Source organism: Bos grunniens, chromosome 21 (assembly GCF_055505025.1).
Source record: "Bos grunniens cultivar Pamir isolate PY7600 chromosome 21, Bosgru_T2T1.0, whole genome shotgun sequence".
Taxonomy (NCBI): Eukaryota; Metazoa; Chordata; class Mammalia; order Artiodactyla; family Bovidae; genus Bos; species Bos grunniens.
The window spans coordinates 45,521,930-45,538,373 of NC_141185.1; the positions used below are offsets into that span (position 1 = coordinate 45,521,930).

The 16,444-nt window shown below is 37.2% G+C and overlaps 2 protein-coding genes across 2 annotated transcripts in view; one reads left to right on the forward strand and one right to left on the reverse strand.

The window, feature by feature from the left end:
• The window catches only part of TM6SF1 (transmembrane 6 superfamily member 1), a 56,121-nt gene extending 50,654 nt beyond the window's left edge, over window positions 1-5,467 (forward strand). The window contains exon 10 of the mRNA XM_086364268.1: window positions 4,503-5,467. Coding sequence (XP_086220394.1) covers window positions 4,503-4,547 — 45 coding nt within the window. The 3' untranslated portion in view covers window positions 4,548-5,467. The remainder of the gene's footprint in view (window positions 1-4,502) is intronic.
• Window positions 1-16,444, reverse strand: part of HDGFL3 (HDGF like 3) — a 79,750-nt gene that overhangs the window by 23,818 nt on the left and 39,488 nt on the right. Inside the window, exons 2-3 of the mRNA XM_086364273.1 lie at window positions 5,294-5,370; window positions 291-429 (exon numbers count right to left, since the gene is read on the reverse strand). Of these exons, the coding sequence (XP_086220399.1) occupies window positions 291-429; window positions 5,294-5,370 (216 nt within the window). The remainder of the gene's footprint in view (window positions 1-290; window positions 430-5,293; window positions 5,371-16,444) is intronic.

Below are 16,444 nucleotides of genomic sequence, written 5' to 3' on the forward strand. Positions count from 1 at the left end.
GAAGCCAAGACACAAGGTGAGCAAGGGCTGGTGGAAAAACAAGGTCAACAGACTTGCTCAAAGCAGGGTTGCCACAAACCTTCGATTTGTAAAAAATGCACTATCTGTGAAGTGCAACATAGCAACGTATGCCTGAACATTTAATCCAAAGTGCGACTGGAGCAAGACAGAATTCTGACTTCAGATCGGTGGTGGGTAATTGTTAATACAAAGGACACACAAGAAAGATTGAAAAAAGAGTTAAAATTAAAAAATGAGATACAGCAAGTGATAATGAAGTAAACTGTCACCTGGTATCCAGTAAACTTTACTCCTGGGTTATTTTCTATTTCCCACAATCCTTCATTAAATCCTTTCCGTTTGTTTGATTTTCCAAACTTGTCTTTGTATTCCTTGTAAGGGAAGAGGTCTTTGGGACCTAGAAAAGCACTGCAGAGACACATCAGAAAGAGATTTGACATCTGACCTTCAAATGTAAGGTATTTTTAATATCAACTCAGGTGTCAGAGCATATCTTAGTATATAAATTGTAAGTATGTATAAACTCTCTGAGTTAGGCACATATCACAAGATGTTTTGCACACATAATTCAAGGTAGAAAAAAATGGACAGCTAGGTATACAGGCCAGCAACACTGACTGTGTTGCTTTGATTTTAAATTACTAATTTCTTTTTTGTTTTGAAATTGATTTTTAGTTAAACAAGTAGTTTTAAAGATGTCTACTTTGACCACTTAAATCATCTTACACTAAGACTTATATATGCTAATCTTCCATAGGTAAGGGGTGTAAAAACATAAACAGTGGAGTAAAAAATGATTCTAACTCTATATGCCACATTAGTATATTTATTATTTCTATAAATTAAAAAATCATTAGTGTTTAATGAGGCATTAGACAAGAAAAAAATTAGAAGTGGCAAACTAGATAGAATCATCCAATTTAAACCTAATCTTAAATTAGTCATAATTATGAAAAGAAAATGAGAATAAATCCTGAGGCTGGCCTAGAGATCCAAGCATTTAAACTAAAGTCTTCAGCATTACTGTCTACGACATTAATCTGGCAGATGACACAGTGGGGCCCACAGCCTGGCTGAGATGCATTTCAAACTGAGACTCATTTATTCACATTTTACTGAACATCTCTCAAGTGTCAGCTGTTCTAGAGGCGCTCGGCGTTCTTCAGGGAACAAAAAGATGAACATCTCTGCCCTCATAGAGCATACATTCTAGTAGCAAGGGTAGGAATCTAGACAATAGAAAAGATAAATAAAATATAGTACCATGTGCTAAAAATAAATAAATCTATTGATGACGCAGAAAAAGGGGATAGTAAGGACTGGGGTGGATTTTAACAGTTTTAGAAATACAGATCAAGAGGGAAGGCCTCACTGAAAAGGGAACATCCAAGAACTGAAGAGGGTGAAGAAGGGACCCATGTGGTTATTTGGGGAAGAGGAGAGCAAGTTGAAGGAAGAGCAAGTATAAAAGGCCCTGAGGTGGAAGAATGCCTAATGTATCTGGAGTGAAATGAGTGAAGAGAGAGTTGTGAGACGAGGTCAGAAAGGTACCAGTATGGGCGCACGATCGTGTTGGGGCTTTGAGGCCACTATAAAGGCTTTGAGTCAGATGGGAAGCCATTAACGGTTCTGAGTGTGACAATTTGTGTTTTAAAAGGGTCACTCTGGCTGTGCTGAAAACACACTGAAGGTCTGGGTACTAGGGCAGAAGTGGAGAGACTAATTAGAGGCTACTGAAGTAACAATGGTGACTAGGACCAGGGTGTTGGTGAGAGGTGGCTGGATTCTGAATTCACTCTCCAGAAAGAGCCAAGGTGATTTGCTGATGAGTCGCATATGGCATGTGAGAGGGTGGAACTGAGGCTATCTCCAATGATATGGGCTTCCCAGGTGGCTCAGTGGTAAGAATCCACCTGCCAATGCAGGAGATGCCGGGTCGATCTCTGGGTCGGGAAGATCTCCTGGCGAAGGAAATGGCAACCCAGTCCAGTATTCTTGCCTGGGAAATCTCAGGGACAGAGAAACATGGTGTGCTACAGTCCATGGGCTCAAAGAGTCGGACATGACTGAGCACGCACACACACCTGCCAAGGATACAGACTGAGAAATTAGAAGAATGGACTTAATATACTGAAACGCAAGATTTTTGAGAGAACAAGATTTGAAGGTGACACGTTCAGTTCTGGATGTTAAATCTGAAAACCTAGTTAGATATCCCAGTGAAGATGTCAAGTAGGCAACTGGGCAGGTGATCTGGAATTTAGGGAAAACGTCTGTGCTAGAGGTGTGTATTTAGAATTTATCAGCAGAAGTGATATTGAAAGCTTTGAGACAATGGGTTAACAGTTAACTGTTGATTTTATAAATTCCATTTTCTGACTGGATCTTAGTACTGGTCCCTTCCTTACACTGCCCAGCTGATCAAGAATTCAAGTTGATAAAATCACCCAAGCATGCTTTCTGACCCCAATCACCACATCTTCTTTGGTTGTTCAACTTTAACTGTTCAGCATGATTGCATTTCACTGCATTCAGCGATAGTTTATTAGGTTACTGGACATTTTAATCAAACTGAGCATGAGAAGGACATGTGACTTTGGGTCTGGTGATTTCACTTGCAGAGCAATTTGACATGAATTATTAGACTACAGCTTTTGACCTTTCTCCAGTCGTCCTTGACTCTAGGTATAGGAATTAACTGTGGGCTAAGCTGCCTGAGGTTCATGTCAGCTATTGATGCTAACCAGAGCCTGTCTGTACTTTATGCCACAGGAGCCAGGGTTAATGATTCAACTGGCCATGTGAGCTATTGCCAGAAAGAGGGACATTGATTGAATGAGCTATTCTAAAACAAATTCTTATTTTTGATAGATGATCTCGGGTTTTTCTGGTTTACAGATAATTCCACAAATCAAATCTCCTTTCAATTGGTTAACTTTGCTGTATGTTTTATAAATTTTAAAGGGTAGACCAGAAAATAAAATTGTTCAAAGTAATATGCTCTAAGAATGTTATTTTTTTTTCCTGGCAAAGGCTGCCTTAAGAATTATCCAGACTAAAACTACAGGGGTAGAGTTATATGTGGCAGAATAAATTTGGGCTCCAATCTCCTGTCTGTCTGAGCAACAGATTCACAGCCATGTTCCAAGAATTCTGGCTCTGCCTGGGGGGTGCTCCTGCTGATAGTTTTCTTGTTAAATTCCTCGCTTTTCACATACTTTCCCCCCACTGCATTTATTTCATTGAATCAATTTCAATTCATTCAATGGCTATTTTTGAAAACACCTGCCATAAGCCAGGCACTGTGCACAGCACTGTGTATACAGGGCTTAGCAACATTCACATAATCTCTGCCTTCATAGAGAGACTGAGTATTAGGCACTTGCCAGGGCATATAATCTCAGGTTCAAGGACACCCAATACCTAGTAAATGATCAGCTGAAACAATCTTGTAACAATTTTTCTGAAGTTCACTGTCCTCTAGATGTTTTAAAATCTACTCCTGGATGATCAAACCAGCAGAAAATTCACAAATGGACCGTAACACACTGCTCCTTGGTAGAAATTCTTTTACTGAATTGAGACTTGGAATTATGCCACTGACTTATATTAAGGATGCTACAAGAAAGAGCTCCATATAATCCTTCATACTGTTCCCTGGAATGATTCTGTTACATTTATTAGCAATATACCAGGTGGCAAGCTCTTAAAGGGCAATTTTTATTTCAAGTGCCTCAAAGAATACCCAGAAAATATTTACTAAGTGAATGAAAGTCATCACATAATATGAGTAAATGGGTGACTTTGGTGTATATAGTGGGAATGTAACAATCTTGCTTATTAAATTGTCTTGTTCTAGATATACAATCAGATCACTTAGAATTAAGTCCTAAAGGAAAAGCAAAATAATGTATGGACACAAAACAGAGTTAGGAATGAGGGAAATACAAAAATAGGTATCACAAAGCCCTGAGCACTTATTACTTTGGTAAAACATTTATTTCTAAGCCTCTAGCAACCTCTTCAAGGAGAAAAACGTGTTAAGTTGCATTGTCCACAAGTGTCTATTAGATAAAAACAAAGAAAAGAAAAGAAAACTAACCTCTTGAAAGAAAACATAAATGTTTCTCAGATGAAGACAAGCAAGAACCAGGACTTAAAGGGCCCTCTCCTGGCTAACTCTCTTTCGTAGGAGAATAAGGAAGATGTAAGGGTGCAAGAAACAGCAAAGTAAGGAGAAGTTCACGCCTGGCTCTGCTAGCATTCACATAAACATAGGGACGGCCCTGACTTTGAAGACTTCCAAGATTTCATCATAGTTTTTAGCTTTTGCTCCCATTTGCAACTCCTATTCCATTTGTGTCCTTGTTGTAAACAACCATATGTGTTCTCAGTGTGTCAAGGTTGCCTACTGTTCCCTAGTACCCATGACCATCTTCTTCCTTTTAATGGATTACTCCTCCCAATTTGTTTCCCAACAGGGCTGCCTGGCTAGAGACCATGTTTCCAGCTTCCTTACAGCTTGATATGGCCTGATGACTGACCAAGTTCTTGTCACTGGAATAAACAAAAGTATAAGTGACATATCTGGAAGATGCATGGGGGCTGCTGAGCCAGTTTTTGCTTTTTTGTTCATTTTTCAAAATAAGCAGACAAGACCAATACCCCCATGGAATGGCAGAACAACACAATAGAAGAAACCTGGGTCCCTGGAACAGAGCTGACTACCCACCTTGATGTATCTGCCGCTCTCTGGTTGTTTCAAAAAAAAAAAAATAGTAAACTCCTATATTATTTGAGACACTGTATTTTCAGTTTCCTTTATTCAACAGTTTAACCTGTACTAAGTGACCAACAGAATTATGAAAATTTACAAAGGTGGTATGTTTCCTTCAGAGACTGACAAACTGTGAAGAGGCCCGAGAGACTGTGAAATATGAATGGAAGACATATGTTTCTAGCAGGGAAACATACACGAGCTACAAGAGAAATGACTGGAAATGCTAAGGAAGCCACCCTAGGACTGAGAAGTATCCTAAAAGAAACTTCTGGGTCATGCCCAACATTTAAGCAGAAACAAATGACATTAAAAAGCAAAATAAATGAAAAATCTTGAGATTAAGAAAAGATAGATTACCTTTGTAATTTTATATAAGTGGTTATAATGATTTTAAAAGCATATAAAATAATATAAAGTGATTGTTAACAACATATGTCATCTAGCAGAATCAAATCAGAACTGTTGAAAATTTATGTTGTTTTGTTGACTTACGTTTCGTGGGTGCCAAAAAAGAAGATAGGGTATTTATTGGCTGGAGGCTTCACAGCTCCCTCTGGGAGTTCATCGATCTGTTAAAAATAAAATCAGGTTAAATAGCATAAACACGAACAAACACTGTCATGATAATTTATTGCTATTTTCAAAATAAAATTACTCTAATAAAAATCCCAGTCATTTTTCTTTTCCCTGAACCTTATTAAAATGATTCTAGAGGTCATATTGACACATCATATGGAGAGTAACTCTGTGAACTGATGGTAACCATTATGGCAACACATAATCAGGAGCCAAAACTACTCACTTCCTTCAGCTCAATAGAATTACACTTGGGAATCTGTCCTGGTGAAGTAATACAAGAGAATAACAAAGAAACAAAAAAGATGCACTTTGGGGGGATAGCAGCAAATTTTTACACATACACACACACTCCCTAGAAACATAAGCATTACAAAATATGATAATTATGGAAAATTAACAAAATATTATATAGTGGCTAAAAGGTATCTCTTGCCTGGACTACTACAAGTAGTAGTAGTCTTGTAGTCTACTACAAAGGTGAAGTTGGAACCATGTTTTTAAAAGCATATTCAATTGCGTCAAATCCTTTAACAGCTTCTCAGAGCTGTGCACCTGAAACCTCTGAGACTTTTTAAAGGTAAACATCATCAGTCTTCCCCAGATCCATCAGTTCTTACATAACAGCTGAGTTTGAGAACTTCCAAACTCTTTAGAATGCTACATATAGACCCATTATTTCCTAGAATGTTTCAAGAAGTGGTCCTTGACTTCTAAATCTCCATCTGCAACCCCTGCCTTTCTTTTGAACTCCAGGCTTGAATTTATAAATACCTTCAAACCATTTTCATTTATAGGTCCTGCAAGCAGCTTAAAATTAAGACAAGGCTATGAATAGGAGAAGAGACATACTTGTAGTTTATAGAGCAAGGAAGTGTCTGGTATCCAGTGTCTTGAAGAAATCTAAGGCCTTCTTAACTAACATATGGCAACAGCCTGATGATTACTAAATATCACAACTTCATCTCTGAACTGAATGAACCATGTGTCACAGAACAGATGTTCTGGCATACTGAGAGAAGATGGACTTTGAGTCTAGAAACGTGTAATTAAGTCTGGCTTCTGACTTAAACTGATATAGAAAACATCACTTAATATTAGACTTTCACATCTGCAAAATGAGATGGTTGTACTAGGTAACCTCTAGGTTTCCTTCAAGTCCTGAGATCCCATGCCTTGTCTAGAACTAAACTAATTTTCTCTGAATTTGTTTTGTTTCCTGTCTCATGGATTGGCACACTCAGTTACCAAGAAAGAAACCTTTATCTTTTTATTATTTCCTCAAGCACTATGTTCAGTTTTTCATCAACTTCTCCAATTTGGCTCCTGAAATGTCTCCAAATTGAATACCATTCCCATCACTAAATTCAGTTCCCTAAAAAAGTTCTCATGATCTTTTGACAAGGCCATAGCAGCCTTTCAAATTATCTCCTTGTCTCTTAGGCTTGCCCGTTACCTACTATACAGTGTTGGTCACTAAACTGTGTCCGACTCTTTGTGACCCTATGGACTGTAGCCCGCCAGGCTCCTCTGTCTATAGAGTTCTCCAGGGAAGAATACTGGAGTAGGTTGCCATTCCCTTCTCCAGGGGATCTGCCTGACCTAAGGGTTGAATCTGGGTCTCCTGCATCACTGGCAGATTCTTTACCATCTGAGCCACTAAGGAAGGAAGCCCACTTACTATACAACTTCTGTGTAAACCTTGTATGTTACATTTCAATACACTACCCTGTAAGGACAATTTAAAATGAATAATTTCATTCTGAATAAAACTCAATATATTTTCAGTTTTATATATATACACACACATATATTATTGTGGTAAAAAAGACTTAACATAAAATTTTCCATATTACCCATTTTTAAACGTATAGTTCAGTAACGTTAAGACTATTCACACTGCTATGATACAGATCTCCAGAAAGTGAACATATTTTAAGAACAAAAAACAGAAATATGGAAATGCATATGTTTATGTATGTGGGGGCACTGAAGTGCTAGCTGACAAAACAGTATCACATCAGGTTTTTTTTCCACTCCTGTGAGAAAACTGAAAGTGAATCTTTTTAAAAAATCTTTTAAAACTTTTCTTTCACATAAGACATAACTTGTGATTGAACTCTTCCTCTGCTGTAATGTTATGTAACTAACATCTACTGTAGAAGCTACAAACTGATAGCTCTTAGGCCCATGTCCAGCCTGAAGAAATGCTTTGTTTGGCTCATACAGTGTTTTAAAAATACTGAATTAGTTGTCAACAGTTTAATACTGGAAGATTCATTATTAAAATCCAGAGTAATAGCTTCTGTGGAAAAAATACTGAAGACAGGGCTGAGCAACACTAAGCCTGATTCCCACAAGGCAACAATCAGCTGAAGATGATCGAGCTGCCTGCAGACAAGGTCTGCTCTCTCAGCTGTAACCTGTCTACCTTTCTCCAGGTGATCCTTTAGGTGCCTGCTTCCCTTATTTATATGACTTGCTTGGCCTCTGAATATCTGAGTTCATGCCTCCTGTGATAAACAGTGTCAAGACAGCGGCTTTATCATCACTCTGGTTCCCTCAAAAAGGTGTTAAAAGTTGACATGCACTCACTGTATTTTATTGAGAGTCTCTGTTCTGAAAATTACGCATTGACAGTTTTGGAATTATACCGAGCTGTTCAAGTGGATATACCTTCTTGATCTAATTAAAGAGTGCACCTCTGAGGCACTGGTTTTTGTGTTTGTTTTGGCTTCTAGAGTGAATACTTATCTTCAGTTGTTGTTGTTCAGTCACTAAGTTGTGTCTGACTCTTTGCAACCCCACGGACATAGCACGCCAGGCTTCCTTGTCCTTCACCATCTCCTGGAGTTTACTCAAACTCATGTCCATTGAGTCAGTGATGCCATCCACCTGTCTCGTCCTCTGTCGCCCCCTTCTCCTCCTGCCCTCAGTCTTACCCAGCATCAGGGTTTTTCTCAATGAGTTGGCTCTTCACATTAGGTGGCCAAAGTACCGGAGCTTCTGTTTTTCTACTGTTTCTGCTTTCCTGAATTTTATTTTCACTTTTATTTCTGGTTCTTGGCTATGTTCAGTTCTGATTCTGGTTTGCACATAGCCAGTGTTATTCCCCCATAATAGGAGGCTGGGGATCTAGTTTCTTTTTGGTATGACAGGGCAAATAATCTGGTACAACAGTCTTCTGGTTGTAGAAGAATAAGTCCTGCTTTTACTGGAAAGAAGAAAAGCCCTTTGAAATCCAGATCAGTTAAGTGTATGAATTTAGTGCGTCCTTTAACCTGCAGCTGAAGCTGTAGACCTGAAGCTGAGGCCTCTGTGTGTGTCTATACTCGAAAGAGTCTTTACCCTTCCTTGCATGAGTTTGAAAGATTTTCCTTTTTCTAGGAAGGGTATTAACAAATTAGATATAAATTTCTTAAAACGAAAGAGTTTTGTTTTTATTGAGTTATAGATACTAATAAGATTACAAAAATCTAATATAAAGGAACATAACAATCCTCAAGAAATTAAAAAAGTGAACGCAGAGTACTTCTTGTTATTGTTCTTTGTTTGTCTGCTCTGCTCGCTGAAGAGACACTTCGGGGAGGTCAGGCAGAAACTGAGACTGTCCCTTGGGCCCGAGGAGGTGGGGCCTTGAGGGAGGGGCCTCATGTTTCCTAGGAAACTTGTTCTCCGAGTCTCATCTCTGGGCCCTCGCCATCAATACCACCTGAGGACTCAGGAGAAATGTGACTTCTCAGTCCACAACCCAGGCCAACTGACTCAGACACCTTGCGGGTTAGGCCCAAGAATCAGTGTTTTAAGAACCTCCAGCTACGCACACTTGGGTGCATGCGTTCTTTCAGACTACATTTTTCTCTGGAATATATGCCCAAGAGTGGGACTAGGGTCACATGGCAGCTCTATGTTTAGACCTTTAAGGAGCCTTCATACTGTTCTCCAGAGGGGCTGCACCAAATCATATTCCCACCAAAAATGTAGAGGGGCTCCCTAGCTGTTTCAGAGGTTAATGATAAGACATTCCACCCTCCTGCTGGGAGTCCTCAAGATGAGCCACCTTTGTTTCCTATGACTAACTAAGTTTGCTTAAATCTGCAGCAGTTTTGCACTGAGACTGCAAAATTGCATCAGTGCACATTTATTTGCCTAATACTTTAAAAAAAGTATAAAATGTACATAAAATTCTCAATCTTTTAAAGGAGTGCTGCTGCTGCTGCTGCTAAGTCACTTCAGTCGTGTCCGACTCTGTGCAACCCCAGAGACGACACCCCACCAGGCTCCCCCGTCCCTGGGATTCTCCAGGCAAGAACACTGGAGTGGGTTGCCATTTCCTTCTCCACTATATTAAATGTGGTGGCCTCTTAAGGGAAAACACCCTTCTCACAAGAATATTTTTATACATGAATCCAAATTTAAGTAATCAAAGTGAATCTTTGAACAAATCAGACTGGTTTACAATTCTGGTTTAAAAACAACTATTTGTCTTTATCTGGATTTAATCATTGCAGAGTGTAACATAAGTAAATAAAAAAATAATAAAATTGGGGTTTCTCATGAAGATACTAATTTACATCTGAACTTAAAAGAGTCTACTGATAAGCTAGTATTACTTCCATATAATGTTTAGGAGTAAGGAAAATGTAAACTTAAATTACAATTCTGACAAACTTTCCTGTATCAACAGTAATTATATTCTGTGGGATGTTAAGATCAAACACAGTTTCCAATGGTAAACTTTAAGACCTCCGACTAATAACTAAATTAATTAAAGGATAATCTCTGCATCTTTGAATAATTCCTAAGATAGAATGCTGAAACGACTGGTCAGCAAGTATGACCAGCAACTGCATGCTCAGTTGCTCAGCCACGTCTGACTTTGTGACCCCATGGGCTGTGGCATACCAGGCTTCTCTGTACATGGGGTTCTCCAATCAAGAATACTGAAGTGGGTTGCCATGCCCTCCTTCAGGGGATCTGCCCAACCCAGGGATCGAACCCATACCTCTTATGTCTCCTGAATTGGCAGGCAGGTTCTAGTGCCACATGGGAAACCTTCAGCAAGTGTAGTTTTAACAAATATATGACTTTTAACTTTTAAATGTACTGGAAAGGATATATGTATTATGTGTATCCATGAGCTTTTCTGGTTTGTTAAATCACTTGTATGTGACAAATTTCTCAGCTTCTCTGTGAAACAGGAGTTACTGTGGTTAAATTATAATATGGAGATTGAGACTATACTAAGAGCAACAGTGACAAGAAGTAGAACCATGTATGCAAAGGTAATGAATGGCATAAGCTCTTGTTTATTAATGGGAAAGGTTAGTCCTGTACTTGAAGTTAAGTATCTAGGTTGTACCATAGTGTGAAAGAGGACAAATCTGGATACTGAAAGCTGTAGATTTGTAAAAAGGGAAATTTACTTGCCCTGGACAACAATAACTGCGAATACTAGTCTAAAAATATGCAATGAAATGTTAAAATTTTGCCAAAGCTGGCTCAGTTTTGATGGATTTACTTGTAATATTAAAAAGTGAAAGCTTATAAATCCATTAATGTCAAGTACTTATTAATATAAAACCAGAATTTGGTTTTCTCTGTTACAATAACAAATTGGTCTTGGAATACTCTGTTTGTAACAAAATATGGCAAAACCTGAATACTCTGCATAGACAGTCATATCTCACTAGAGTAACTTCCTGGACTTTGTGCTCTTTCCTACCCTTAAATTTTGCTTAAAAAAACAAAACAAAACAATAGAAGTTCCTTGCTAAAGAGTTAAAGTTCTTTAAAAAAAAAAAAAAAAGGAGGGTCATAATCTTCAATGCTAATTTATTTAAAACATTATGTTGTTACTATGACTAAGTCATTATTCATTACCCTCAGATATCTAAGCTCCAGTCTTAATCAAGCTATGAAGTTTGATAATTCTGTGATGCTACTGAGTTCATAGCACTGACTGGGAAACAAATAATTTGGTTCAGACTGTGGTATAAGACTGCAAATTCAATACTATGTGCTGCCTCAACATTCTGTAACACTGGGATGGTTCTGAATGGCCTACCCACAACTTCTCTTCCTCATTCTGCTCTGTGGACAAGGTCCCTTGGTCAAAAAATCCTCCTCATCAGAGGGACCAAGCACAGTTTCTTTCTATCCCTAATTAGCAGGTTTTGGTTCCCTTGTAGCCTCCGAATTTTTCAAACAAGACAATCACACCCTCCTGTGGGAACCCCACTCTCTTGATACTACAAAACCTGCCTCCCATTGCCCCAGCTGCTTCTGAGGGAACCTCTAGGACACCTTGCATGGCATGCAGTGTCTTCCTCCTCTGGGAGTGAATTTACGGAATTAATAAATAGTTGGCTATCTTACCTGTCTAGTGTTTTGTGTGAGCCATTACCAAAAACATATGTGGGGAACTGTCTGTCATCAATAGATTGAATAGGAAGTGATCCAAATACAAATAGGCACCAACATCAGGGGAATCTCATCAGAATGCTGGAGTAAGAGGTTCCACACAGTGGTACCTTAGAGGTTTCAGGTACTATAGCAGTCCAGATGGTAGCTGGGGGTGGGCTTGAATGGAAGATGAGAAGTCTTGAGGTCCAGAGGGCTAGGCAAAGACACCAAGGTCCCTCCCTTGGCAGTGTCTCTTCTCTCAGAAAAGCTCATGATCCATTCATAAACTTACTTTGTTCAAATGTCTACTCATGTAGCACTGCATCAGAAGATTTTCCCCTTACAACCCAACTTAAAATAGTACCTCTTACCCTGTCATTCTCTATTCTTTTATTCTGATTTATTTTTAAGAATTCCCCTGACATTGAGTATATGTTGTATCTTCACATTAGAATATAATCTCTGTGAGAGGGAAACTTGGTTTTGTTCACCACAATAGCTCTACTGCCTAAAGCAGCACCTGATGCTGGGTGGGAGCATAATAAATATTCCTCGAGGACCAAGGTTTCCTTACTCACTCAGGATCTGAGGAAGCCCTACCTACACTTGCACATAGAGAGAATCAGTAACCCTGGCTGTGAAGGAGAAGAGAACTGTACATCACAGAACACTTTCAATAACATTACTAAGAAAAACTATTTTAAGGTTACAGTATAACTAAGGAATCTCTATGCTTAAGAAAAGAAAATGAGTACAAACATCTTGTCTCTGAATATGTCAGTAAGAAGAACTGTGGGGGCCAGCTGACTAAGAATGTGGAGAAATAAAAAGCCCATTTTACCTATCAAAGTTTATGAAGTGAGTTTAAATTACAGAGGGGAAAAAAAGCTTGTGATCTTATTATAAAATGGTTTCAGGTCAAGAGAAGTCTACAAACAAGTCAACAAATTCACTGTAGGGGAAGAAAGCACAGTATGGAAAAAGGAAATGTGTACAAGAGGACAGGAAGAGAATTTTAAAAATTTGAGTATATTTGAATTAACAAACAGGTAATTGATCATCTTAATATCTGAAAATAATACTTTCTTAGAAGGACCCCAAGCATGATAAGGAAATAACTTGCAATATAACAGTTCAAAAAATCTGTTGAAAACCAGTCCCTAATTATCTTCAAGAATATAAAACCATTACTTGTTAGTTGACAGAGTGATCTCACACTAAAAGACAATTTGCTTTTCACTCCATAAAACTTTGAAAAACCTTGCCATTTTCATCTTTTAAAAATTTCAAGTAATTCTGAGAGGTCACAGTATACTTAGAATGCAGTGCTTTTACTGTAGGCTTTATGTAGGGGCAGGCCAGATGACTTATTGAGGTGCCATGTTGGTATGTGACATTGCGGATTCTGAAGGAGCATACATGGGGCATTAATACATTTCACAGTGCACCTGCAGAGAGCCAGCTGGACAACTGGAAGAACTCAGGCTGAACAATAAAGAGCGAGGGATGTGGCTTATGATCTTCATATAAGATCTTTATCTGTAGTGCCAGATCCTTTTTAAGAAAAATTATAGCAATCATATTTTAAATGAAATGTCTGGCCCATTTCCCCCAACTTACCCTCAGTTTTTTAAGCAACTGTCCACATAGGTTCAATTTTGAAGAGGTATAAAATACTCTTTTAGGGTTTACTTTCACTTTTATTGGAATAAAATTAATATATAGTGAAATATACTGATCCTAAATGTAAATCTAATGAGATTCTGATACATGCGTATGCCCATATAAGCAGCCCCTAATCAAGTATGGAACATTTAAGTTGTCTCAGAACGTTTTCTCAGCTTCTCTACCAGTTACTTTCTGTCTACCAAGACAACTATTTTCCTGATTTCTGTCATCATAGACCAATTTCGCCTGTTTCTGAACTTATAAGTTTTAAAAAAACAATAGCAAGAAGTCTTTGGTCATTGGCTTCTTTTCTCAATGTCTTTTTGAGATGAATTCATATTATATTAGTAATATCATTCCTACATCATTCTTTTATATTCCCAAGTAGTATTCTACAGCATCTGTTCTCCAATGTAATGATGGACATTTGTACTGTTTCCAGTTCTGACTACTGTGAATGAAACTGCTATAATTATTCTTGTGACTTTTTGAGGGTAATATATGCTTTTCATTTTTCTGGATCCTAGGAGAAGGATTATTGGGCAATAGTACAGGTGTATGTTTAACAACCTAAGAAACTTCCACACTGTTTCCCAAAGTGGTTATACTATTTTATAACCCCTTGAACAATACGTGAGTTCCAGCTGCTCTGCACCCTAACTCACATTTAGTGTGGCCAGTCTTTTTAATTTTAGGCATTCTGATAGATATGAAGTGGTATTTATCTTTTAACACATCAAATGGTCACAGTGCTTTACACATTTACCCAAGAGAAATGAAAGTGAAATGAAAGAGAAAGAGCAATGCAAGTTCACACAAAGATTTGTATAAGGATCTATATGGCAGCTTTACTCAGAATAGTGAAAATCTGGAATAGCGCAGATATCCATCAACATGAGAATGGTTTAACAAACTGTAGTAATATTCTTACAAGCGAATATTATTCTATAATAAAAAGTACTAATCACATAGTAACATGGATGAAACTCAAAAACATTATGGTAAATGACAGAAATGTACATAAGAGAATAATACTGGAATACAGCATAAATAGAATATTACATGATTCCATTTACATGAATTTTCAGAAAAGAAAAAGCTAGTTTATGATAAAAAAAAAAAAAAACAAAACCCTGAACAGTGATTACCTCTGGGGGAAGGTGGGAGTGGTGTGACTGATGGCAACAGGCATAAGAGAATTTTCTGGGGGGATGGTGTATTTCATATCTTGATAGGGGTTTGGGTTTTACAGGTGTATAAATTTGTCGTAATGCATCAAATGGAACACTTAAGATTTATGCATTTCACTGTAAGTGACTTTTTACCTCAAAAATGTAAATAAACATTAAATCCTACTTAATTACATGCATGCTGAAGTATTTAGGAATAAAACATCATAATGTACACAAATTAATTTAAAATATATAAAAATAAGATAAACGGGTGATGGATGGATAGAAATGTTTTAGAATAAAATAAAATGTTAAAAAATAAAATGTTAAATGTAGATTCCAGGTGGTGGGGGTATGATGCCCACTTTTATATCAACTTTCTTTATATTTCAAAAATTTTGTAATAATATTTTGGTAAAAAGAGGCGGAGAGAGGAGAGAGGATAATGAAGGTATAACAAGTTGGTTAAAACCTTGTTTTTAAAATATGATCAACTAATATTGTTTGGACAATAAATCAATATGAGACAGGAAACTGCTGTACTTTCTTATATGCCAAGGGTTTTAAAACTGTGTACGCACTTTAGCTAAAAACAACTGAATTTAAAGAAGAAGTTTTAATCAAATAATGCCATTTGCAGCTACATGGATGGACCTAGAGATTATCATACTAAGTGAAATAAGTCAGGCAGAGAAAGATATCACATGGTATCTCTTATATGTGGAATCTATAAAACAAAGATAATTTGAGTTTTTAAAAAAAATTTACAAAACAGAAAAAGACTACAGACATTGAAAACAAATTTATGGTTACCAAAGGGAGAAAGGTAGGGGAGAGATAAATTAGAATTAGCGATTAACAGATACGCACTACTATATAGAAAATGGATAAATAATAAGGATCTCTGGTATAGCACAGGGAATGATAGTATCCTGTAACCACCTATAATGGAAAAGAATTTGGGAAAGTATATATATCCGAATCATTTTGCTGTATACCTGAAATTAACACAATATCAACTATAATCAACTATATTCCAATTAAAATATTTTTTAAAAGTTTTAAAAACCACCAAATTGTCAATTAGAGATTGTACTTCCACCAATAATGTGTCTCTAAATCCCTGCATCTTTACTAATAATGGAGAAGATCTATTTATCTTATCTAATCCTCCATGTGAAAAATGGGGTTTTAATTTGTACTTTCTTAATTACAGATGATGCTCAGTATCCTTTCATATGCTAAAAGTTATTTGTATTATATTTCTATAAACTCCTTATTCATACCCATTTTTCTACTGGGTTGTTGTCTACTTTTGTTATTGATCATTAAAAGCTCATTTTGTCTATCTATCTGGTAGTCCTTTTCCTACCATTTGTTACATGTATTCTACCCATTTATCATATGTCTTGATTTCATCTGCAACATTTTTTTGCTAGCAGAAATTCTTAATTTTTATATAATAAAAACTATTAATCATTTCCTTTGTGACTTATGGGTTTGTATTATGCTTAAAAGGTCTTTGCTATTCCAAGATTACCCCAAAATTCTCCCATATTTCTTTTGTGACTTCACCCATTGCAAAAGGGTTCCATGATTTTTTTTTGTAAGCTAGAAATGTGCCTAACAATGAGTGTAGGGAAGTGAACACCCACCCCACATAAACAAGTACTAGGACTATAAACTGCTACAAACATTTAAGAAGCTGATATGATTGCATATGTTATAAAATGAAAACATACATACCACATGGCCTAACAATTTCACTTTTAGGAACTAATCTATCCTACAGAAATAAGAACACGAGTGAGTATACAAAGTT